Here is a 27,992-nt window from a genome sequence, read left to right as displayed (position 1 = left end):
ATCTTTTTTAAAATAAAATTTAAATTAAATAAGACTTAAATGTTTTAGTAAAACAAGACTCAAAGTAAATACATAAAATAATAGGCCAACGCATATTGTTTAATTTTTAATTTTTTTTAAATCGAAAAATTAGTCCGATGATTTATATAAATATCTATTTTTATGAATGTAATATAAAAACAGGAAGCGTAAGTCATTTATATCCATAAGCTCCCAGTGAACATGTTGGTCACATTTTCGTAAAATTTACGAAACAGATTGTATGTAGGCGTTTCAGAACATTGCGAGGAAATAATGATATACCATTTATGTCATGAACGTAACGAATCCGCAACATTTACGTTGCAATGTTCCGTAATTTTTTATTTTCTCTGTTACGTAACATTAACGTAATTTTGTTGACGTCAATGTGTATTTTCGAAAATTTACGCAATATTACATAACTGTAATGACATAATTGCGACGTCATCTTAAACATGCTACATTTACATAAATTTGTTGACGTCGATATGTTCTCATTTGGTAAGTATGATTTATTGGATGTTTTTGTTTAAATACTTGTATCAGATAAAAATAAATAACTACATGCAACGTGTTCCTTTGTTTTTTCAAAGCGAAAAAGGTTATAATTACAACGAGGTGACAGCGTGTATTTTCACAGCAAGCCGGTCCTCGGTCTTTGTCTTTTCATTTAGTCAGTACGATTTCATTGCATGGTTTTGTTTAAATACTTGTTACATGGTTGTGAAATCACGGTGTTATAAAATTGAAAATTTATTATCTTTTTTTAGAGAATTAGATAAAAATAAATAACTACACGGCAACGTGTTTTTTTCATATCTGTTTGTCTCATATTTGTTAAATTAACTTATTTTAAGTTATTATTGAGAGCAGTCATGCCCAAATCAAAACTAAAACTTGATATTTCCTGTTTAACACCAAGGCAGCAACGACGTAATTTTTTGAAAGATCTTAATAATATTTGTAACCGGTCTGTTAATTTCAATATTTCACAAGTTGAAAACGATATTGTAAACAAATCAAATGTACAAGACAGCATAGAGCCTCAGCAGCAAAATTATATAAGAGAAGTTGACGTTGACGATTCTAATGTATACTGCAATGTAATGCAACTACGAATTGACAATGACGTGTTAAAAGATGACTTAATTTCTATATGTTCAGGAATTAGTGCTAATGAAAGTAATCTTTCATCGAGCAATTCTGAGAAGGATTCGTTCGTTGAAACCGAAATATCGGAAGAGATTCGAAGGCTATTGAGAATTGTTTAAGTCAATTTGCTATAAGCGATTTATTGAAAATTTTAATAAAATGCGGCCATGACCTTCCTGCTGATGCACGAACTTTGCTTCGAACTCCGAAGCAAGTTAATAATATTATTGAAATAGAACCAGAGAATTACTATCATGCAGGTTTAGGTGAAAGTTTGAAAAAATCTGTTCAAAAACATTACTCAGAAGCTTCTTGTCCATCGCAAATTAATATTAATGTTAATGTAGATGGCCTTCCCTTAACAAAATCTTCCGGCAGTCAATTATGGCCCATTTTGACTTGTATAGTGGCAGATTTTTACACCGAACCATTTATCGTTGGTGTATACCATGGTAGTAAAAAGCCAAAATGCAGTAAAAATTTTATGCAATATTTTAAGAACAATTGCATAAAAATTCTTCAATCAGGCATTATTGAATATAATAAAAAAATAACTGTTAAAATTAATGCATTTATTTGCGATATTCCTGCCAAATCATTTATCAAAGGAATTGTTGGGCATAATGGACATTTTGGTTGTGGCAATTGCATACAGGAGGGAGATTACATCGAACATAGAGTAACATTTCAAGAAATTAATGCGACGCTGAGATCGGACGAATCTTTTAAGTTAAAGCAACAAGAAGAGCATCATAAATTCACGTCAAATCTTGAAAAACTGGACATTGGAATGGTCACGCAATTTCCTTTAGATTATATGCACCTGGTATTGTTAGGAGTGATGAAAAAATTGTTATACTTTTGGGTGAAAGATAAACTTGGTATACGTTTTGTGCCAGCTCTATTAGAGCGTATTTCAACTTTCTTGCTGTCATTGTCGATATTCCTACCCAAGAAATTTGGTAGAAAACCAAGAGAGCTAAATCAGGTCGATCGGTTTAAGGCTATTGAATTTAGACAATTGTTATTATATATTGGTCCTGTAATATTTTACAAAAAATTATCTTGCGATAAGTACCTTCACTTCTTAAACCTCAGTGTAGCGATACAAATTTTGTATTCTAAAAAATATTACGTACAACTTCTTGATTATGCGCAAAGCTTATTGGTGTATTTCGTTGAAAATTACGGTATATTATATGGTTATCAGCATGTCTCGTATAATGTGCATAATTTAGTTCATCTGTGCAACTACGTGAAATTATGGGAAACGTTGGACGAATTTAGCGCATGTAAGTTCGAAAATCACATGCAAAAAATTAAAAAAAGATCAGATCTTCAAGTCGGCCATTACAGCAGCTAGTTAATCATTGCATGGAAGAAAATAATTTGAATATTACGCGCAAAGAAAAGAATTATCCAATTCCTAAATTCAGTAATATTACAAATGCTAACGATGAAAGGCTAATAAAATCGATTCAATGCAAGGATTTCTATCTTATTACAAAAGCTGCTGATAATTGTTGCTCTTTGCTAGACGGTACAACGATTTCGCTTACAAAAATTTATTTTAAAAATAACAACTTTTTTGTTGATGGTAAAAAGTATTTGAACGTCAAATAATTTTTCGAAATTCCATGCGACTCCTTACATGTTAAAATTAAACAAATTAACAAGTTACAATACAAGTTAATCAGTACTTTTTTGTCTGACAAAAATTAAAACAAAATGCATAAAACTGCCGTTATGCTGCCGAAGAAGAAGCTGTAATATTGTCTTTACTCCATCAGCAAGAAATATTTTCATGGCGAGTATTAAGATATTAGTTTAACGCATGCAAATAAAACAAATTAATATGATTTATCAAATATTATTATTATATTACTTCGACAGATTTTCAACAATGATTATTATTATTATATTACTTCGATAGATTTTCAACAATGATGAAAGATTACGCTGTCGTCACGTTTACACAAGATGGAAATAATCAGCAAGAAATTGTATCAGAGAAGCCAAGTGTATGGCTCCAACAATCATCAAAATGCTGGTGGCCATCACTAAAAAATATAAATACTTTAATCGCAAAACAAGCTTTGCCTGATATTGATGACCCTAAGTGGTGTCTGTATCCTGTTGAATTTCATGGATATTGCGGTAATCTGTATTTTATTGTATATTTAGCTTGTATGTTATAATATTGTTGAAAAACAACGTAACATGAAAAGTACGATTTTGTTCCCACGAAGATTCTTTAAAACAGACTAGAGAGAAGGCGATGAACTATTCTTCATGCGATGATAGCGCATTAATTCACATAAAGAAAAAGTAGCGTATTTCAAGTAGAACCCAAAAGAAAAAAACTGGGGTGTCTAATTCTGATTCCAAATGTGATTCTGAGCCGGCATCGGTTCTACCAAACCCACCAGCTCTTACAATTAATAAAAAGAAGTCAGTTAAGATATCCTCGAAAATTCTCGATGAGCCTGTTCAAGAAGTCGTAGATCTGCAGGTTATTGACGGATCTGTCATATCACATAAAAGTAATGGATTTTCATTTACTGTATTATAAATCTTAGCATGACACACTATACAAAAATTACGCACTTATTACACTGAGGTGCTGTAAACCTCACGTCGTTTTTATGCAATACCTTTCATAAATATTTACTTATACCGATGTGTTTTGTTAATTGAAGTTTACACCTGTATTGATAGTCGTTCCTTGATCTCATTTACAGTTTTTATTAGTGATATTGCGGGATTATTCTAGCACTTTTAAAATTTTGTAGGTATAAGGGACTTACATACATTAATCACAGAAACATCAGCTCGCATGGAAGGTATCTTTTTTTTGTACAACTTTACCCTGATGGAAATATTTTTCTGAAAAAATATAACGAAATTTTGCTGAAATGTATTTGAAAATTTCTCTCAATTGATTAATTCTCCCATTAATTAATTTTATAAATATTTCAGCAATTTTTCATTAAAAAGTAACAATTTTCAGTTTAATTCAGTAAATTTCATAATGATAATTATTTCAAAACTTTTTTATTACTTTTTAGCAGTATATTTTAACTTTTCTTATATTTCATAGTATTACATTAAATTTTCATACGGAAAATTATGATTTATTTTGAAACATATTCAGTAATTTTTCAAAAACTTTTATTTTACTTTTTATTGATTTTATAGTATTTTCAGCAAAATATTTTCATCAGGGTACTATCTGCTTTTTTGCAGTTTTATCTTAAAATTATTAATTTTTCAGCTCATTTCGAAGTAATATATGAAACGTTAACCGACCTTTCACAACAAGTCAAAGAATTAAGCAGTCGTTTAGTAGCTGTCAAAAAAAAAGTTAATCAAACTACTTCTGGAGATCCTCCTATCTTGGATGTATCAAATATGCAGCGCTTTCTCCCACTAAAAACAATTGACGATGTCAAGGCTTTAGAAAGAAATTTATCAGAAAATCTGGAGGAATATAACAAATTTGTAAGCTCTATTTTGGCTCTTTTATTTACTGAATTATATGACACATTCCACCAATTATCAGGGAACGATTTGTATTGACCTCCAATTTTCTTCATCCTTTATTAGTGTCAAGAGGAAGACTCTAAATTTTAAAATCTCTAGCTCTATTAGGGACTGAGATAAACATATCAAAATTTCTTTTCACCTATTTAGTGAGATGATTTCAATGTTTTTTTACGCAATAATTTTAAATTTTAGTCAAACAAAATCTTTATTTTGCTCTATTAGCTTTCTTTACTACGAAAAAATCCATTTTTTATTTAAATTGCGTTTTTTCGCCCTTCCGCTATATACAATCGTAATTTTTATTTTTTTTATTGAAAAATTCAGATTTTTTTATATAAAAATATGTCATTTCAATCGTGAGCTGGATTTCAAAACAATGCAAAAAAAAATATTTTATAATTTTTTGAATTTATAAAAAATTTGCAATTTAGAATTTTTAATGAATTTTAAACATTTTTTTCGATAGTTTTGTTGATTATAAAATTCATGAAAGATTCTATTGTAGATTGCAAAATTTTTTTAAATAAATTTGAAAAGTTAAAGATAAATATTTTATTTTGCCTTGTTTTTAAATCTGGCTCACAATTGAAGTGAGATATTTTTATGTAAAAAGTTTGAACTTTTCTAAGAAAAATAATAAAAATAGCGATTTGATATGGTGGAAAGGCAAAAAAGAATGTAATTTAAAGAAGGAAATGCATTTTAGTAGTAAGAAAAGTTGATAGAGCAGAATAAATATTTAAAAAAAAAATTAAAAATAAAAAAAAGTGTATTTGGAGAAATTTTGTTTCAGTGAAAGTTACACGTAAAAAATTAGTGAAAACATTTCACTATATAAAGTGAAAAAAATTTTGATATCGTTTATCTCAGCCCCTAATAGAGTTAGAAGTCTTAAAAAATTTAGGGCATAACCTCTCTTGACGGTACTAAAGGATGAAGAAAATTGGAGGTCAATAAAAAATTAGGCGTCACATTGTTCCCTTGATGGAATGTGCTATACATTACAATTAATATTGTCTATTTGTTATATTTGTTTAGATGGCGTGTATATCTCGTATAGGTGGAAGCTGCGGTAAAGAAAATTTGATTCGAATATACCGAACTGTATTCAGCAATGACGTTGCCAAACAGTCATCCTGGAAAGGTCTACGTAATCATTTCAAAATCAGTGACCTAAAAACAATAATAACGGCCATACATGGTAAAATATGTTTTAATACTTAAAAATTATAATGTTCATTCATGGTTATAATTATGCCATTGTAATGAATGTTTCAGCGATAATTTTGGCTCACCACGAATTTAGTATGAAGGAATTTGAGGATATAACCAAAGAATGGTTTCGCCAAGGTGGGCAAAGACTCGTCAGAGATAATCAGAAGGTAGCCAAAGAAAAGTAGTCGTATATGTACAAATATACGTAATTAATACGTTTCTTGAAATATTATAAAAATATTTTTAAGATGTTCTAAAATTTAGATTTGTACAGTGTTCTAAAATTTCTAAAGAATTTTCTAAACAAGATTCTCGAAATTTTATCAAATTATTTTTAAAATGTACTACAATTTAATTTAATTAAATTAATTTTGAATTTAATTTTTAAGATGTTCCAAACAAGATTATTGAAATTATATTCAAATATTTTTATTTAGTTTTGTAAGATGCGTTCTAAAATTTCTAAAGGATGTTAAAAACGTGATTCTTGAAATTTTATTTATAAGATGTGCTAAAATTTAAATCTTACGATGTTCTAAAACTTATGAAAGATATTCTAAACGAGATTACGTTATTATTACATGTGCTAATTAAAGTTTTCCAATTGTTCAACTGAAAGTGCAATTTTCTGTTTTGCAATAATTTAATTTCGCATAAAAGAAAATAATTGTGATATTACGTGATATTATCTTAAGATAATATATTTTATATTATAATTTGTTTTTTATTCATTAAAATAAATAAAAGTTTAAACCAGCTTTTGATTGGATTTTATAAATATGCATATTTATAACACTGTTCTACGCTGATTGCGTCTTTGACTTGTGAAATACCATGCATGATTGAATTAAACCGCGGCTATGGAACTGCTTACGACATGAATTAACTATTATTACGTTTCAGTTTCAATCCGGACCCTCTTTAGAAATCTTCTAGATTTTTAACCTTTAGAATGCATTTTTTGTTTCTTTCTGTACTATTTTTTTTTTTCACCGAGTTATGAACGCTTAAAGATACATATTTTAGGATGATCCATAAGAGTGCATGTATGTGCCGTCTCCTAGGACTAGATGCCTCATGTATTTTTAACCCATCATTACTTGATAAAAAAAATCGTACATAAACAAAAGAAAATGCATTTTCAACATTAAAGATAGCATTTTAAGATAAAGTGGACGAAGAAATAAAATTTCCTTCACCGCAATGCCATTCTAAATATGGCCAAAATCGCAATTCACTAAAAAAACCTGTATGTTACGCACTTTCATACGCAAATGTTACTCAACTTTGTGCGTAGATGTTACGTAACTTTGCACGTAAATGTTGCGTAATTTTATACGTAAATGTTACGTTATGTTACTTTAAACGTTAAGACTACATAACATTGTACGAAAATGTTACGTAACTTTGTATGTTAATGTTACATAGCTTTGTATATACATGTTACATAGTTTTACACGAAAAAGGTACGTAGATTTATACGTAAATGTTACGCCTTTGTAGCGCCAAATAGAACCAAATGGTGCTGACATTTTGACCCGACGTGGCCTGAAAATAACGTAAATGTTACGTAATCAGCAAAACATTGTTTCGTAGTGGTTACGAAAATGTTACGTAATAGTGTTCACTGGGCTATTTATCTGTAAGTTATTTATCACCGACTGTAAATCGTGTAGCAATGCTTAAGAGGATGCTGAAGTCATATTGTTACCGACCGAACTTCAATTTTTTAAAAAGAGTGGCGTTTTTTATTGCTTTAATAGAATTACAAATCCTTTGGTGTAAATAAAGTACATATGCTAATCTTTCGGCCGTTGGTCAAATTTAAACCAAATAATAAAAAAAATTTTGAAAATTTACCGACAATGTCACCTCAAAGAATATTATATCTTTTATATCAAAATTATACTGTTTCAATCTGCAAAACAAGACCATGTGCCGAAGAAGAGCAAATGATACAAAATGGAAAACCAAAAAAATAAAGCTTAAGGACTTATTTTCAAAACGCCACCCTTTTCCAGATTTATGCAAAACATGTGTGCAATATAGAAAGAATAAGGTAAAAAGAGCTATAGATTAGTTCCGGGATTTTGGGATAGAGGCGCTATACAGTTCTCACAATCAGTGCTATCTGTCATATACAGAATCTTTTAGATTAGTTATGTGTGTGTAGGCGCGCGCGCGCGCGCGCGTGTGTGTGTGTGTGTGTGTTATGTGCTACAAAACCCGGCTGAAAAAAATGGGTTGAAGGCACTCTGAAGGATAAAGTGTATGTATTACACATAAATTTTGCAACATTTTTGCAAACATTTACATTATTTAGTTACATACATTCATATTCTAATTCTTCTTTCAATTTCTGTAAAATACTTTTATTTATGTGCTTCATGTGTATACAGGGTGTCCCAGACTTACCGAATAACCGATTCAGGGTAGACTCCTGACGTTGTTCTGAGACGAAAGTTCCTTTGGCAAAATGTCGAGGGTGTCGTAATTTCGGCGTTATAAAGAGCAAAAGTTCTCCAATCGATGCGCTGAATTTTCCCGCGCTCAGGGACATCGCACATCAAAGGAGCCCCGTGCATCGCGCAACGATTGTTTCGATCGAGCGCGTTTCTCGCGATTGTTCACGCATTTACTGTTCACTGTTTCACAGTACTCCACAAGAAAAATGGAGTCAGATCCGCCGGAGACCTCGCCGGCCAGTGCACATTGATTGCTCCGTATTGACGTAAGGCGCGGTAGGTCATACCTCGCAGTGCTCATATCGATTTTCTATCGCGGGAGCGCACGATGCTTCACGCTAGTGCTTGACAGTTCCGCGCGCGTGTCGTGATTTTGTGCAATTCGGTGAGCGATCAGTCTGTCCTTTTTTGTCGGTCACACGAATGTCAATGTCGCGAAAAAAGTGTCGAAAAGTGACGCGACGATAGCCTCGCCACACACGTGCGCGAAAACGCGTCGCGTGTTAAACGCGAGATACGCGGATAGATAAATCTTACGCGGAGTGCGCCCGTGCACTGGCCGGCGAGGTCTCCGGCGGATCTGACTCCTTTTCCTGTGGAGTACTGTGAAACAGTGAACAGTAAATGCGTGAACAATCGCGAGGAACGCGCTCGATCGAGTCAATCGTTGCGCGATGCACGGGGCTCTTTTGATGTGCGATGTCCCTGAGCGCGGGAAAATTCAGCGCATCGATTGGGAAACTTTTACCCTTCATAACGCCGAAATTACGACACCCTCGACATTTTGCCAAAGGAACTTTCGTCTCAGAACAACGTCAGGAGTCTACCCTGAACCGGTTATTCGGTAAGTCTGGGACACCCTGTATATTATGTATATTATGTGCTCCATATTATACATATTCACATCAAAGTATCTATGTAAAAAGTTAATATCATTTTGTATATTGTATATATTTTTATAATAAATGTATATGTCATATAACTTATTTATAAAGCATGAAATATAAAGGTATTTTTAGTTTCTTGTATGTATCATTTGTAAAAAAATTTTGATAAAAAAAACAACATTAATTTTGTGACTTGCAATAATCTGTTTCAATATATACTTTTTTTAAATACTTACAATTAGCCTTATTTGATGCGTTTACCTTGGTATCTAAAATACACATTAAATATAAAATTAATTTCTAATTTAGTAGAAAAAAAACATTGTAGTCTTACACCAGAGAGGAATGGTTAAATATCATGTATATGTAATAACAAATAAATCACTTTTCCACTGACATTATACACAACTTTGCAGAAATAAAATTATTCTGTGATTTTTGAATGTGTAGTGCAATTTAAAACACACAGTCGAAATATGTCTATATTTTTGAAATAACAGTTCTGATTTTTCATGAATCACAGTGGTTTTATAAAATGTTAAATTTTAACAGTTTTTATTGGACTGTAATTTAGACAATATTATATTTTGCCATTTCTCTCTGTTGTAAGACAAGAATATTTCTTTTCTACTGTAATAAAAATACATTTTTGATTTTAATACGTATTTTAAATACCAAGTTAATCACATAAAATAAGGCTAACTGTAAGTATTTAAAAGAAGCATATATTGAAACAGATTATTGCAAAATTAATGTTGTTTCTTTTATCAAGATTTTTTTACAAATAATAGACACAAGAGATTAAAAATATCTTTATATTTCATGCTTTAGAAATAAAAAATATGGCATACATCATATACATTTATTGTAAAAAGAGTATACAAAATGATGTCAATTTTTTAGAAAGATATTTTGATATGAATATAGATAATATAAAGCACATAATATACATTATATATATATATATGGGGCATTCTTTCTCAACTTTACACCCATGCTGCCCATTTTCTAGTTGATCTAAAAATTTTTGAAAAAATCTTAAAATTTACAGAAAAATGTAAGCTTTCTAATGCGCGTGGCAAAATTATCAAATTCAATTGGATCATACTTAAAATTTCAGAAAACCGAAAAAAAATAATAAAAACGGTAATTATTCAAGTGTAGCGATTATTCATTCGACATTTTTCTCTTCCAATTAACACTTTCGAGTACTCTGTTTATCTGTGCACTGTCACATGAGTCTAAACTAAAATGGCGGATCCAATATGGCCGCCAAAAATTTAAAAAATTTAAGAAATTAACTGATTTTTATAAAACTTGGTATCAAGGGGTTTTTCGGGTTACTGTATACGAGTCTAAAGTTATCTTTCGAAAATACAAAATGACGAATTTAATATGGCTACCAAAACATTTTGAAAATTTTTAGAAATTAACGAATTTTTATAATACTTGGTATCAGGGACTTTTTTGCGTTGCTAATAACGAATCTGAAGTCGCATTTTGAAAATTCAAAATGGCGGATCTAATATGGCAACTAAGAATTTGAAAAATTTTTAAAAGTAAGGGAGTTTTATAAAATTTGAACAGAGAGTTTTACGGCCAGCTAAATACAAATCTTAAGTCGGATTTCGAAAACTGAAAATGTTAGATCTAATATAAAGACCAAAAATATTGAAAATTTAGGAAATTGACAGATTTTTATAAAACTTGATATTAGAGATACCTCTGATTTTGATGTCGCCTGAGCTCTTATCCCCTACTTTTTGAAATCTTGATATGAAAAAGTCGAACTATTACCAGCATTGGAATATCTCTTAATCACCATTTCTTTGTTGATTGGGACGAAACAATGATTTTTCAGAATCTCTGGAACTGGTGGAGCTACATCAAATCGTTTTTTCAAAAATTTTTTTGTTTTTTGGTGCTCTTTGTCATTATATGACAGTATACTAATACTTTTAGAATTTTTTTGAGCCCAGTCAACAAGTTTCTCGAATGAAAGAATGGCATCGTTCGGTTTACTAAGGAGGCTAGCTCACATAGCTTCCCTTTTGAACACAGCACCTACACCGTCTAAAGCACCTTTACCATGTGCAGTGGCATGATAGTTCCATTCCGCGGCAACACCAAAATCCTCTTCGTGATGCATTAGATTCATCATCTGATATTTATTTTTAAAATGCTGTTTTGCCCCATCGCTAAAGTAGATTACTCTTCTTAGCTCAGGAATTATTATTTTCAATTCAGGAATCAGCATCTTTTGTACAATATATACAACAGCTGTGTCATGAAGTGTACTATCCGACAAAAAAATAAAACTTTTGTGTTCAAGTTCTAACTCTTTTTTATAGTAACACACGACAGGAAAGACAGTACATTGTGAATTATTAAAATGGAACGCCTGCGATGCATCTTGCACAACATACTTGTAATTCTCAGAAAAATCTAATACTGCAAGAACTTCACCTTTTTTTAAATTTTTTTTTCTTTTCTGATAGAATCGAGATTGTTCTTTTGCAATGAAAGAATGAGGTTTTAAAATAATAAATTTGTCACAAAATTCATCGACAAATTCCGACGACGGAAGAATTTGCGTCTGAAGAGTTGATCTATCAGTTGTTGTCCAGACACTGAACTGTATGTGGTGAATACCTTTCTCATCTAAGAGTTCTTTCAAATGTTTTTTTAGTTCAATAATACCAGGACATTTACTGCATTCACCAATATAACAATTTTCATCAGGATTTTTGCACACGATTTGGCGTAAGCAATCTTTATAATCATGTAAAATCACATTGGAATCTTTAGCAAGATTATTTAAATTGACAGAGTCAATCATCAATTTGCAATTTTGATGTATCGTACAGACACAGACCGAATGCGTACCATTCGCACCAGCAAGTATACAATGTTTTGGTCGGAGTTGGGCAAATTTACTAAAACTAACATGACAGTCTGGATGGCATTTACTATAAATATCATAAAGACCTCTTAAGTCTGAAAGGAGAAGACGTTTCTGAATCAAATCTCTGCCCTCGTCATTTTTTACTGAAACCATATCTTTCATACCTGGCATGATTCTGCTATTTTCGTCACTATTGTAAAAATCTTTACTTCGTGTAACAGTACTTTCCGGCAATGGTTTACCATTCTTAGCAGTTGTTTCTGCTAAAACGCTCTTAGATGCTTTCAATTTTCTAGCTTTTTTTGCAAAATACCTAGAACAGTTGAATTTCCGAGAAATTTGACTTAGACTCCATGCATCTGGTACTACAGTCAAAATCGTCAATCTCAAAGGATCATTAATTTCAAGAGTGGAAAATTTTTCTTTCAATCCACTCAACATATCTTCCAACTCAATCTCTCTTTGTGATTTTATGTTGCATTCAATTCCACTGAAAGATAATGAAGATGCACCGGAAGATACAGAAATATTCTGTTCAGTATCATGAGTACAATTATCAAACGTTTTATCAAGACTCGATGAGACGTGCGTATCTTCATTCATGCGAGGATATTTCATTTTCTTACATGCTGCACAAATTTTAGCATTATCTGGAAATTTTGGGAATAATCGTTTGATAACACTCGAAATGCGTCGAAGATCTTTCCCTCTGTGACCTTCCACATTATAGGGATTGCAACATCTTTTACCGTGTATACTAGACATATTCAAAATCAAATTCTACGATTCACGATCAAAAATAGTACAGATAATAGAATTTTCTGTAGTATTGTTCTGAGAGCAGTCCTAAAAGAACGGTTAAAAGTAGCTCTGAAAAGAACTGTTCGAAGAAAACCTCAGAGAAACGCTCAAAGCACAAAAAAGCCCAGAACCATGGGAGTCGGATATACAAATCCAAATATTAAAGCGTTTAGAAAAATTTACGGAATCACAATGAAACGTTTTTTAACGTTAAAATATTGTAATGAATAGCGATAATATCGCGGTAGAGAAACTCTCTCAAATGTGTACAAAATGGATTTCACGATCTTATTTTATGAAACTTTTTTGACTAGGTTCAGAAAAAAAATAATAATTCAATTGAATTTGATAATTTTGCCACGCGCCCATGGAGGACTTGAATTTTGTTATAAATTTTAATAGTTTTTTGATAATCTTTAGACCAAATAGGTCGATAAATACGAATTTAATGATGAAATTTTAAAATCTGCGTCCCAAATATACTCCTGATACCAAGTATTATAAAAATCTGTTAACTTCTTAAATTTTTCAATATTTTTGGTGGTCGTATTAGATCCGCTATTTTGAATTTTCAAAATCCGATTTGAGATTTGTATTCAGCATACAGAAAAACTCTTTGGTATTAAGTTTACAAAAATCCATTAATTTCTTAAATTTTTTTAAATTTTGGCGGCCATATTGGATCCGCCATTTTAGTTTAGACTTATGTGACAGTGCACAGATAAACAGAGTACTCGAAAGTGTTAATTGGAAGAGAAAAATGTCGAATGAATAATCGCTATACTTGAATAATTACCGTTTTTATTATTTTTTTTCGGTTTTCTGAAATTTTAAGTATGATCCAATTAAATTTGATAATTTTGCCACGCGCCATTGGAAAGCTTACATTTTTCTGTAAATTTTAAGATTTTTTCAAAAATTTTTAGATCAAATAGAAAATGGGACGAATATATATATATACCCAGATAACCAAGCGTGATTAATCATATCGAGCAAACTAATGCACTGCTTGTGTTGCTGAATAGTTGATGTTTGATTGCCGTCATTATTAATAGTCTGCTATCAAATTGAACAACATGAGTAGTAATCTAAGTAATCAGTTTAAAAAAATGTAAAAACAAGTGGTCAATAATAGTTGTATAATAGGTTACCAGCAACCTGACGGCAACCTGATAATAACTAATGATATGCCATTGCGCCAATAGCATTTTAATGGCAACATGACAGCAACATCAAATATATAATGTTTTCCTTTATTTGGGTGTTCCATATCCTGAATTGTTGAAGTTTTGGAATGAATTCTCGTTGTCAACAACGTGAGAACAACGTGTAATTAATAAATGTTTACGACAATTTGCCAACAACAAGACAGAATTCAATCGCAATAATATGATATTGTGTGTATTGCCCGCCAAAACTGGGCGCTTTGCGTCTATCACGCCCGTAAGGACCATTTTACAATAAGATCGATTTGCTTATGGCTTTACGGTTACGACTAAAATTTTTGTATGTCATGATCTTAACGTAGCAATGCATATACGCTAGCCTCCAATGGCTGCATTCAGCAGAACAAACCGCTTAGTAGCAATCGAACGTGATTGGTTCTTACTTTCAGAACCAACAAATTAACAGTCGAGATTCAGCGGAAAATCTACAACTGTTGAGTCTGCTGAACGCGGCCATTGCGCCATTGGCTATACTCCTACTTCTCCTTGTCCCGCTGAGAGCGTGTAGGAACGAATTATTGGAGACTAGTGTACATACAAGACATACGTGGAAGTGCTCATCAGTGCTTAAGTGCTCTCATTTTGTGAAAGGATTATTTTGATACAGAAAATTAAGGTATGTAGAAAATGCATTGTGTCATTTGTGCTGTAATTTAGGCAATTTTATTATTCTAATTTTAGAGAACAGTTATTAAACTGAGGCGAAGATAAAGTATTTTTTATGGAATGAATAATTCTTGCCGTAATATAATACTGATTTTATGTATGATTTCGCAGTATACCGTAGAGGTGATTAATTCCGGCCGGATGAAATTGAAGTGATAATTGGTTAACAATACACAAAATTTAACGAAAATAACGAAAATAGGTTAGTATATAATTTTAATTATTTGTTAATGTGTGTGTGTGTGTGTGTGTGTGTGTGTGTGTGTTAGCTAGTAATTGTATATTTATTGTACTTTATTTTAATTATATATTACTAGATTTGTGTGTTCTTTGGCCTAAATACATATTAATGTAGTAAACGCGAGTTTGTAGTGAAGATTAACAAGTTTTTAATACAGTTATAATAACTTTCACTTTATAGTAAAATTTTTTTTCTATCTGTTTGCGTCATAATAATTTTAAATCTTAGAGTTATTGCCTGTCTGATCACTATTTTTGTTGATTATATTTCATCAATTATTGATATCCTTTATTATATATTATCAATTATTTAATAATATAAAGTCGATACAATGAATTCTTTTAAAAGTCGAACATTCAAAAAAGTACGAAGTCGTAAACCGGGTTTAATGTTATCGTCACGCCAGCGTAGGAATGTATTATGCTTACTGCAACAGAACGATCAATTTAATCATGTTGTATCAGAAAGTCCTAGTATGACAAGTGCTGCAAATGAACTCAGTGTCGATCTAACTTTACCATCATCATACAGTCATCATTCTTTTGATGACGACATGTCTCTCACTAATGAGCAGTGTACTGAAATTTCAGTTAGTTCATTTGTTAATGCAATGGATGTTGAGAGTGTCAGTTTAGATAGTGTAGTATATGCTAAAAATATTATTTCGGAAGTTGATTGTAATGGTGGGGATGCAGAGGTAAATTCTGTGCATGCATTTAAAGAAACTCTTGCATTGGCGTTTATTGAAGGGAATCTGACGCATATCCAAGGTAATCTAATTTTAAAAGCATTAAAATCGATTCCATATTTGTCATATCTTCCACAAGATACGCGAACGTTATTAAGTACTCCGCGAGTAAGTTGTAACGTGCGGAAAGTTAATCCTGGAGAATATCTCCATATAGGTTTTGAAAAAGCTTTAATGAGAATTCTAAAAAAAACACCTGAGCATTTGATTCCGGATGTGATCGAGGTTGATTGGAGCACTGACGGTGCCAGATTGAATAAATCGGGTTACGCGCAAATCTGGCCAATTCAGTGTTCCATTGTTAATATTGCAAATTCTACACCGGAAGTTATAGGGGTCTATAAAGGATTAAAAAAACCACATAGCATTGATGAATTCCTTAATGAGTTTATTGAAGACGCGCTTGATGTCATTGATAAAAGTATTCAATTTCGTGAAAAAAAAATCCGAGTTAGATTGAGAGCTTTTATCGCAGATGCTCCTGCACGTTCATGGATTCTTAATCACTGTGGGCATACTTCGAGCAATCCATGTTCCAAGTGTAAAATTGTCGGTATTAGATACAATCGCCAAATAGTTTTCATTAGCACTGATGCTCGCCTTAGAACCGACGATGAATATTCTCGCCTTGTTGACGAAGATCATCATAAGGGACCTACTCCATTATCACGTTTGCCAATAGGAATGGTAACGCAAGTGCCCGTCGAATATATGCACTTGGTTTGCATTGGTGTAGCTAAAAAGCTCTTAATTGCATGGATCACGGGAAAGTACGGAAAAAAAATGAAATTGTCAGGTCAAAACCAAGAACTGATTTCGAAAAGATTGGAATGCATTGCAGACTATTGCCCGCGAGAAATGTCTAGAAAGCCGAGGCCACTGGCTGAACATAAAGACTTCAAAGCAACTGAAGGCCGACAATTTATCTTATATACTGGTCCAGTTGCTGTTGAAGGCATTATGGAAATGCAAGGCTATAAGCATTTCTTGCTTTTTCATGCGGCGATACGCGCACTGTGCCATTCAAAAACTTCATCAATACTATTATATTTTGCAAAATTAGCGCTAGAAAAGTTTGTAGAAAAATGTCCCCATTTTTATGAATATACTTTTCTATCTTACAACGTTCATGCGTTGCTACATTTAGTACAAGATGTTGAACGCCTTGGACCTCTTGACGCTTTCTCAGCTTTTCGATATGAAAATAATATATCATTCTTTAGGAAGTTGTACAGAAAACCTCACCGTCCTTTGCAACAATTTGCCTTCAGGCTAGCTGAAAGAGAAAAAAGAGAAGAATTGAGACCTCCAACTTATGTAGCGATAAAAGTATTTGGAAGGCATGATAAAGGTCCTGTACCTCAGGCGCTGTCATGTGTAATTCAGTACAAGAAAATTCGGATTAATTGTAACAGCATGTTTATAAATATTGATTCTTTAGGCGATAGGTGCTGCATTTTGCACGACTCATCTGTGTGCATAGTACGCAATATTCTCGAAATTGATAATTTATATTATTTAGTGATTAATAAATTTGAGATTGCCGATGATTATTATAATGTTGGAATTTCATCTTCTTTGATTGGTATTTTTACATGTTCCGCATTATCTAAAGATTTCAATGTTATACCTTTGCATGAAGTGAAGAGTAAGTGCTATATAATGCCATGTTGGAAAATTAACAATGACGAGGACTCAGATTGTAGTAGTATTATTGAAGGTGATAAACCCATGATTGGAAAATACATTGTTTCGGTTCTTTTACATGTAGAAACATCGCTGTGACTCTGAAGGGAAACTTTTTTAAAAAATAAAATACAAAAGTAACATTAGAATGTATGGAAAAAATGTTTGAAAGCTTTAATAGATTTTCATAATTATGCATAGGCGATAACTCTTTTTATTGCTCTTTCTTGTCGCAGATTATTTTTTGATAAAATGTTGAGTTTTAAAATAATTTTTGCATTATATAATTATTATTATTAATTAACATACAATTATTATTAAAATTATTTGTTTGTTAAATATAAATAAATTAAAATGTATGCAAATATGTAACTTACAATCTTTTTTCATGTATTTTTACGAATTAATATAAAATTTATTTAACGAAACAGTTTTTCATAGATTGTTTAATAAAAATGAGATTGTATGTAATTAGTTCTGTCCATTTATTTTTTGCTTCATTAAAAGTATTAATCATTAAAATGAAAATAAATATTATGGTATCTGGTTTTTGTGCTGAACATTTTACTGCTCTACTCTTTTTGTTATTTGTATTATTTTTTTACGCCAAAATGTATAAAATTATATATAATCTAATTATATACTATTGTGAGTTGCATGATCAGTGATAAGCATGGCTTCTTGCGGGAAGAAAGGTATTGCAATTAAGATAAGTCAAAAGAATCAAAAGCGACGAGATGTAAATGCTAAGAGTATTGCTAAATATCGAGCATTGCGATCTCAATCTAATCGGTAAGTTTATCTAAAATCTATACTTCTCTCTCTCTCTCTCTCTCTCTCTCTCTCTCTCTCTCTCTCTCTCTCTCTCTCTTCCTTCGTTTTAAGTTTTATTTATCATGATAGATATATCTATAGCATTTATTATATTTATAGTATATTAACGTACAGAACTAATTATAGACTTACTTATTTTCAATTGAAAACCACTGCAATAATTCGTTATTTTTAATCACATGATGTCTTCTGACGCTGAAATTAAGCGTTGCGCATCAGCATGAAAAAGTACTTTTAATTGTTTAGCTATACGAAATAATTAAATCATTTGTTTGGACTTCTAGCTTGGGACATCCTTCACGCGGAATAAAAACGCCTAAAAGATTCCTTACGACCTCATCTTCGGATAAAGAGAATGTACCTAAAAAAAAGCAAAAGGGTACTAACGATGTGCAGTCCAACGAGAACATTAACGATGATATAACCGCCATCAGAAATGCCATTACACATTATACAGATACAATAGAAAACAACTCGACTGAAAATGTAAACACATCCAATCAAGTGTCTCTGATAACAAAAGATCGACCAGTGGAATCATTACATTCTCTCACATCGCTGGAGCATTCTACGTATGTTGGTCAGCAAGCTTTTGCCCAGAATACTTCGGGTCAGTGGAACAATTGTGGTCTTACATATACTGAGCTGCTTAATGCACCTTATGCCGAACTGACTAATGTAACACGTAATGGGTCAAATTTGTTAACACCGCAACTTCCGGACAGTTTTTCTCGGGTGGCTTCGAATTATGTACACGGTCCTGAGTACACCACAACGACGTATGAGAATGCAAGCAATATCTTTACGTCAACTGCACCTTGTTACGTACAGGCAGTCTCACGCCAATATGCTACTCCAACGATACCCTCTAGACCAATATCTAATTATGATTCTAACAGTATCAATACTCTGAATGTGAGTCGCGGTAATCGAAATGATGAATCAAAAAGTAATGATATGCAGTACGTATTCGCAGTTACATTGGTTCTAACCATATAAGTTGATGTATGCTTTCACAAAACAAAATTGTGTTATTTAAAATTATGCTTTCAGACGTTTACTGCAGACTGATGATGTAAGGACCAGCCTCATGTAAGTTAAATTCTTTTTCGTAGGAAATTTTTCCTATCAATAATAATATATATTGTATTAGAAAAATAATTGTAAATGTCTAATGTACACGTTAAATTTGCATACACGCCTACAATATGTCTCCGCTCTAACTTCGTTCTTAACGTTTTGAAAAATCGATACAGAGGGCGGTATTCATAGTCCGTTCTTATATTCAAGATCGTCTTAAACACGAACTTATATTCGCTCTCTTTGTCAGACACAATCTATGTGTGACGAAGAGAGCGAATATAAGTCCGTGCTTAAGACAATCTTAAATATAAGAACGGACTATGAATACCGGCCAGAGAGAGTATATATTTCGGTATATAGATAAATAAGTGGTACAATTTTAATTTCAGGCGCCTTTGCGAAACAGTTAGCAAGTTACCCACAAAAGAAGATTACGAGTAAGTGCAGAATTTTTCAAAAATCAATTTTTGAAAAAAATATGGAAAAAACTGGAATTGCAGTTAAAAGCTGTGAAAAGAATCAATATTTTTGGAAGTTAGGAGATAATTAATAAGAAGAAATTTTGAAAGCATTTTTTTTCTTTCACATTACAGTTGTTTCGAAAGTAACTGTCGAAAGCATTTTCAAAATTAGTTTATTGAATTTAATTTTATAGTATATGTATAGTACTAAAAAACCCTATCTTTAAGCATGTAATTTTTTTACTATAATTTATTTTTGTTTCAATGTTCATCCATACATATATGTTTGGATATATTCTCAACGAGATACTACCGTATCTTTTGATATTTACATATTTACAGACTTTTATCCAGGTAATTGATAATTTACAAGTGGAATTGCCCTATTTTTTTGTTTATTTTACAGTAAAAGTGTTTTTTTTTTTAAATTGTAATATTTGTAAGAAAAAATTCAGAAACTTTTTGGCCAAATTTTCAATTATTTTTTTGTTGAGAACTGGCTTCTATTAAATATGTGTATCTAAATAAACTGATAAAAATATATGTACATGCAAAGTTTTTTGTTTACATTAATAAACTTTTTGATAACATAAAAAACTTTTCGATAAGATTTGATAAGTATGTAAAAAAATTGAACTTCTTGTTTCTTTTTGAGTGATAAACCGTAAGTTGAACAGGTTGCTGCGAAAGCGAGTGAACATTATGCCTCCAAAGCCGTGTTCATTTCCACTTCGATCAATACAAGATGTAATCGATTTTAATAACATCTCGGAAGAGGAATACGAGATTGCTGTAAGTTTTTTAATTTTGAAGAAATAAGAATGTTAGGATAGAAAAACGGTAAAACAAAAATAAGACATTTTACTCATTTTTGACACTGTCCATATAACATACAATTTTGTCTTTACGTGTTTGAATCACAATTTAAAATTGAGTATTAATATTCATTACTTGCAAAATAATCTTTAATATATTGTACGTTCTTTAGTTTGTTGGTTTTGTAGTTGAATACATGAAATTATAGTCTTTATACCCATACTGTAAAAATATCTATATAAAAGATTGACAATAATGTTAATATGAGGATTGGCAGTAATAAATATTATTAAAAGAATATTGTAAGAATTATAAATTGATGTTATTCTTTTTACAGGTCGAATATTTGAAATTCTTAGGAGGTTTCAGTGTACATGATGCCGTGAGATTTTGCATGAAGGAAGCAATATCGGACGAAACTATTCAACTTTATTCTGTATGGGGAGAGCGTGGGAATCTTCCATTATTCGATACCAGATTGATTAAAGTAATATATGGTAAGTTATAATTTCAATTTTAAAAATTTGCTACATATATTTTCTAAAACAATGTGAAACAATGTGCAAATTCACAAATGATATTAATTTATAAATTTATCAATTTATGGATTTAAATTGCTCCAAATGAATTGTGATTTTAACGAACTGGGCCTCCACGTACATATTTTTAAATATTGTTAGTTATACCATTATTATAATTACAATTAATTTGAAGCAGTTTAAAAATAAATTTTGAAATTAAATAGTTATAATAAATTATTTGATCTTTCCATAAAATGTGGACTTAATGAATATATTGTGTGTGTGTGTGTGTGTAATCTTTAATTTCAGATGCAGTGGCGTTAAACCCAAACTTTGCTGCCCCAACATAAGATATATTTTTTCGCGAAGTAGGAGAAGCGGTGAGAACGAGCAAGTCGCGGCTCCGAATTGCAACTACGAGACGCGGGAACGCAGCACAAATGGGGCATCGTAAAAAGCAACGAACGAAGGCACAACAAAATCTGCTTCGAAATCAGAATGAAGAACTCGCTGCACAGAAAGATGTGAATGAAAGCAACGATGAGACTGACAATGAAAATGACGATAAGAATGGCGATGAAAATGATGAGAATGACAATCAAAATGATGATGAGTACGCAACTATTGACGAAGAAAATTAAATTAAAAAAAAAGAAAAAATGGGCACCGAATATGTACTGTCGCGTATTTTAAAGTATTATTATATATTTTATTATATACAAAGATTAAACAATAAAATGTGATACTTTTGTCATTTATATGGGCTTGTTCGTTTTAGCTACACTGGGGCTGCTCTGGGTCTGCTCTACACAGGATAATACAGGACAGATAAATAGTTTGTCCTGTATTATCTTGTTTAGAGCAGACCCAGAGCTGCCCCAGTGCAGCTAAAACGAACAAGCCCAATATATACATATATGTAATGGTGTCTAATATAACTTTTTACTGAACCTAATCTTTTTTATAATATTCAAACTTATGGAAAAATAGTATATTTAGGACCATATAATTTAGTATTAACCAATGTAGTACCTGTAAGTTAGTATCTACAAGTACTAAAATGGCTAATACTAAATTATATAGTCTTATGCTACTTTTCCGTATAAAAAAATTTTCTGCAGCAATAAAAACCTGTTACGAAGCTTTATGTTGTTATCATATGTACATCATCCATATTTAATCATAAATTACCGTCATATTGCTGTTCACTTGCTGTTCGTTATGAACGACAGTTGATGATAACAAAATGCTCTCATGTTGCAATCAAGTTGCTGTGAAATCGCAAATGGCAACTTAATGGCAACAAGTTGCTATCATGTTACTCAGAAATTAAATCATCAGGGACAGCAAACCAATGTCAACAAGTTGCCGTCTACTTGCTATTGTTTCCTGTTGAAAAATGTGAGCACAACGTAACTTACATATTGCGGAAACACATAACACCGATGTTTTTGAAAGCAGTTCCTTTAACGGTTGTCAGCAACATGACGGCAATTTTACAAGCATTTGGTTATCTGGGTATATATATAATATATATCACGGGACGAATACAGAAGATAGGCAGGAGCGGCGCAACTGGGCGCAACTCCATTCGACACGGGTGATTACGGGACGCACGTTGCGATCAAACACACGTGATGAAACACGCGCCACACACACACACACACACACACGCGCGCGCGCACGCACGCACGCACAACTTTCTCTCTCTCTCTCTCTCTTTCTTCCTCCCTCTCGCTCGCTCACTTACTTTTACAAATTCGACGTCTTCATTCTGTTTGACGGATAAATAATTTTACTGGAGATAAGCAATAAAAATTTACACAGCACTTGACATGCAACAAATCCATACCGAGATTTATAAGACATACATTTTTTTTTGTATCACGTATCGAATTTACTCACGTAAATGAATGATTTATAAATCGATTCATTACTATTAATCACTGCCGAATAATCATATTCCGCTTACTTTTATTAAGAAAAAAGTACACACTACATGCAATTACAGTAATCAAACTTTCACAGATTTACACACACTCACACACGAATCTATCGGTTTGTTATTACTACCGATTAATTATTCGGTAGTAATAACAAACCGATAGATTCGTGTGTGAGTGTATGTAAATCTGTGAAAGTATTGATTACTGTAATTGCATGTAGTGTGTACTTTTTTCTTAATGAAAGTAAGCGGAATATGATTATTCGGCAGTGATTAATAGTAATGAATCGATTTATAAATCATTCATTTACGCGAGTAAATTCGATACGTGATACAAAAAAAAATGTATGTCTTATAAATCTCGGTATGGATTTGTTGCATGTCAAGTGCTGTGTAAATTTTTATTGCTTATCCCCGGTAAAATTATTCATCCGTCAAACAGAATGAAGACGTCGAATTTGTAAAAGTAAGTGAGCGAGCGAGAGAGAGAAAGAGAGAGAGAAAAAGAGAGAAAGTTGTGTGTGTGTGTGTGTGTGGTATGGCGCGCGCGCGCGTGTGTGTGTGTGTGTGTGTGTGGTATGGCGCGTGTTTCATCACGTGTGTTTGATCGTAACGTGCGTCCCGTAATCACCCGTGTCGAATGGAGTTGCGCCCAGTTGCGCCGCTCCTGCCTATCTTCTGTATTCGTCCCGTGATTTGATAACTTTTTTCTTTTATAACTTGAAAAATAAGCGGCGGACAAAATTTTTGTAAAGGAAAAATCGTCTCAGAATTAACTCAGGAATACGTGCAAGGACACCTGGGTTGTTCTGAATCACCCTGTATATATATAAAGCATATGACGTAATAAAAATATCTTACAATAAAGAATAAGACAAGCCAGAGGCGGTTTTCTTGTGGACTGGCAATATAAAATACGACAAGCCAGAGGCGGTTTTCTCGTGGACTGGCAATACAGAATAAGACAAGCCAGAGGCGGTTTTCTCGTGGACTGGCAATTTAGAATTACAAAAGCCAGAGACGATCTAACGTCAGCTAACAATTTTTAATAAATATATTCAGAGGCGATCCAACGTTAGCTGACAGTTTAGAAAAAAGAGAGCTAAAGACGATTTATTTGTGAACTGGCAGATTTTAAGAAATATTGTCAGAGGCGATCTAACATCAGCTAACAATTTTTAATAAATATAGTCAGAGGCGATCTAACGTCAGCTGACCGTTTAGAAAAAAGAGAGCCAAAGACGATTTATTCGTGAACTGGCAGATTTTAAGAAATATTGTCAGAGGCGATCCAACGTCAGCTAACAATTTTTAATAAATATTGTCAGACGCAATCCAACGTTAGCTGACAGTTTAGAAAAAAGAGAGCTAAAGACGATTTATTCGTGAACTGGTAGATTTTAAGAAATATTGTCAGAAGCGATCTAATGTCAGCAATTTTTAATAAATATAGTCAGAGGCGATCTAACGTCAGCTGACAGTTTAGAAAAAAGAGAGCCAAAGACGATTTATTCGTGAACTGGCAGATTTTAAGAAATATTGTCAGAGGCGATCCAACGTCAGCTAACAATTTTTAATAAATATTGTCAGACGCAATCCAACGTTAGCTGACAGTTTAGAAAAAAGAGAGCTAAAGACGATTTATTTGTGAACTGGCAAATTTTAAGAAATATTGTCAGAAGCGATCTAATGTCAGCAATTTTCAATAAATATAGTCAAAGGCGATCTAACGTCAGCTGACCGTTTAGAAAAAAGAGAGCCAAAGACGATTTATTCGTGAACTGGCAGATTTTAAGAAATATTGTCAGAGGCGATCCAACGTCAGCTAACAATTTTTAATAAATATTGTCAGACGCAATCCAACGTTAGCTGACAGTTTAGAAAAAAGAGAGCTAAAGACGATTTATTTGTGAACTGGCAAATTTTAAGAAATATTGTCAGAAGCGATCTAATGTCAGCAATTTTCAATAAATATAGTCAGAGGCGATCTAACGTCAGCTGACCGTTTAGAAAAAAGAGAGCCAAAGACGATTTATTCATGAACTGGCAGATTTTAAGAAATATTCTCATAGGCGATCTAACGTCAGCTGACAGATTTGAAGAAATACGTATTTCTTTTAGTTAGCAATTTACTGCACGTGTGGTCTGTTTATATTTTATCGGATAATTTATAAAGTCATTTAACCTTTTTTTTCGCAATTGAAATTCTATCGTATGGCTGTATGATGTACATACGAGACAAAATAGACTCATACAAGGTGTTTAATAGATATAAGTTAGATATGATAAAATATTTTATTTGAAAAATGTATGTATAATACTATACCCATACAGCACAGAACATTGCAATTACATTGCAGCAATGTTACAATCTTGCAAGTTGCAATGTAATATTGTTGAGACATTATTGCAACCTGTAATTGTAATATTTTATGAGAATGTGACAGCAACATTCCAATAACATTGCAATAGCAATATTCGGTAATTGCTAGTTCGTTCGTTTACCGCTATACGACGCGCGTTGCAAAATCTATCTCGTATTTAAGTTTTAGTCATGATGATTATATGAAACTCGCAAAGAGTGGCTAGTAAGATTAAAGACATAGTAATTATTTTTATCAGTTTAATTTTTCTGATACGATCTCGACACAGGGAATTCAGATATTGAACTGATTGTTCAAAAATTGGACAGATAAATGTCCGAATAAATAAAAATATATGCAACATTAGTCTAAGATTGCAATAACAATGCATTATGGCAAATTCATTACATTGCAATATTACTGTAATATTTCGTTACAATCTTCCTAAAAGCGGACATTTTAACGTTGCTGCAATCCCACAGCAATAATGCAACAACATTTTGCAGTGAATTTGCAATATTGCAACATTGCGATAAAAGATTGATGCAATGTGTATGCAATCTTTATGTGCTGTATGAGTATATCTAATTGGAAAAATATGTTATATGCTTTCCCTATTTTTATTCTTATGTAATGAATACAAAATAAATAAATAAATTAATTAATTATTGAATACATACATATACATATTGAATATAGTTATCGTTATTTTGTATTTTATATAACTGAAATGATATATACTTTCATTATTTCAGTCGTTATCATATAAAATACAAAATAAAGATAACTATTTATTGAATATATGTGTATATGTATATATTAATTAATTGATTAAATTAGTTATTTTGTATTTACTACATAAGGATAAAAAAAGAAAAGTATATGACATTTTTCTTCAGTGATATATATAGTATTATATGTATATTTTTCATTTATTATTTTATCATATTTAGTTTGTATTTATTTGACACCTTGTATACGCCTGTTTTCTCGGACATTATATTGCAGCTTTGCGACGAAATTTCAGTCGAGGAAACAAGCGCAAGCATCGTTTGTTTACAAACTTCCAATGACACACGTACACAGACCACACGTCAGTGTAGTGAGTTACCACTACAAACAAATGCGTACACACGGACCTACGTGGCATAAGTCCGTAGGCTACGCCGATAATGTCATTTCATTTTTAGTACCATCGAAATGATGGCGCTTTCGCGTCGGAATTCGTCGGTCCCTTCAGCATCCTCTTAAAAACAAGAAAGATAAGAGAGAGTAGGATGCTTTTGATGGTGACGAAAAGTGAAAAGATATTGAATATATACTGGATGACCCATTTTAAATGACATTGAGATTTCTTGAAAGTCACCTCATAGACCTCAGACTCATAGCTCATAATTCAGGAAATTATTATAGCAAAAGAGTTTCCCACTCAACAAAGTAACTGCAATGTAACATGCCTTGTACGTAACAATTATATTGTTGAGTGGCAAATTATAACATTAATGTCATGTCACTGTTACTTTATGTTTACTGGGTAGAAGACAGTTTTGTCCTTTCCTATCGTTTAATTATGTTTTCGGTGTACAAAAACTAGACGTACTAATGTTTAACATTTGAATGCATTCTCACACATTTGCGTTATCTAGTCCTTATTAAATTACCGTACATTGAGGAAGACCAAAAACAATGGCTGAAACGTCTGTACTTTTAATTTGAATAAATAACTGAGCACGTAAAAAATTCAGCTCTGGCTCTATTAGCTTGTTTATTAATATAATTGATTATTAGATATAATAAATCAAAGTTTCAATTTTAATCTTCTTTAGGTATTATAAACTGATATTACGAAGTGAAGTGAATAATCTGTTATTATTTGATTAAAAGAATGTTTACAACTTTAATGCGTTTTTCCACTAACTTGGTATTGGAAACATCGTGCTTAAGCTTGCGATTAAAATATCGTCGTTTCAAAATTGATCAATTACATTATTACAAAAATTATACTGTGTACAATATCGTGTTCTGAAGCTGTGGTTAAATTGCGTGCGTCTGTTAATAATTAATATCTTAGGATTAAAATAAAAGGAGCTAAACCGCACGCATTTTAACAAGTATAAATCTTTCAAATCTAAGTCGCACGCATTCTGTATCCTAAGTTTTGTAAAAGATTGGTTTGAATCTGTTTTGATTGATTAAAATACGAGAGAGAGTCAAAAACTTACCTTAATATCTTTTTATTAATAGAATGCACAAATAGGAATGAAAGTTAATCACTTAATCACTTTTCAACATAGTCTGCCATCATATTCAATGCAGGTGTGTCAGCGCTTCACTAATGCTTGGATTCCGTGAGAGAAAAAGCTCTTGACTGACAGCGTAGCTACGTATACACCACCTTTTTATCGTCCGA

The 27,992-nt window shown here is 32.0% G+C and overlaps 2 protein-coding genes and 1 pseudogene across 5 annotated transcripts in view; 2 read left to right on the top strand and 1 right to left on the bottom strand.

Moving 5' to 3' along the window:
* LOC105668113 (probable cytochrome P450 6a14) overlaps window positions 1-27,992 on the bottom strand; it is a 33,770-nt gene that overhangs the window by 4,164 nt on the left and 1,614 nt on the right. Inside the window, exon 1 of one of the 3 annotated variants that reach the window (XM_067357285.1) lies at window positions 27,805-27,933. The exons of 1 other annotated variant lie outside the window; for it this stretch is intronic. The gene's annotated coding sequence lies outside the window, so the exon portion shown is untranslated. Of the gene's footprint in view, window positions 1-8,349; window positions 8,817-27,804; window positions 27,934-27,992 lie in introns of those variants that run through there. One more of the 3 variants, XM_012360295.2, reaches the window with a different exon arrangement.
* Window positions 77-3,647, top strand: LOC137000505 (uncharacterized; annotated as a pseudogene).
* LOC137000506 (uncharacterized) lies at window positions 14,719-22,415 on the top strand. 2 transcript variants are annotated; one of them, XM_067357290.1, is made up of 9 exons: window positions 14,719-14,834; window positions 14,996-15,086; window positions 18,225-18,351; window positions 18,678-19,355; window positions 19,447-19,485; window positions 19,866-19,913; window positions 20,615-20,729; window positions 21,091-21,250; window positions 21,584-22,415. In XM_067357290.1, the coding sequence occupies exons 3-9, from the start codon at window positions 18,233-18,235 to the stop codon at window positions 21,622-21,624; spliced, it is 1,200 nt and encodes a 399-aa protein (XP_067213391.1). In that variant the 5' UTR covers window positions 14,719-14,834; window positions 14,996-15,086; window positions 18,225-18,232; the 3' UTR covers window positions 21,625-22,415. The 2 variants fall into 2 exon arrangements, with proteins under 2 accessions (XP_067213391.1, XP_067213392.1); XM_067357291.1 differs by lacking the exons at window positions 14,719-14,834; window positions 14,996-15,086 and having other exon boundaries at window positions 18,099-18,351.

Source organism: Linepithema humile, chromosome 6 (genome assembly GCF_040581485.1).
Source record: "Linepithema humile isolate Giens D197 chromosome 6, Lhum_UNIL_v1.0, whole genome shotgun sequence".
NCBI classification, from domain to species: Eukaryota; Metazoa; Arthropoda; class Insecta; order Hymenoptera; family Formicidae; genus Linepithema; species Linepithema humile.
The sequence above is the reverse complement of the archived record's forward strand: the minus strand, read 5'-3'. Positions and strand labels throughout refer to the sequence as shown.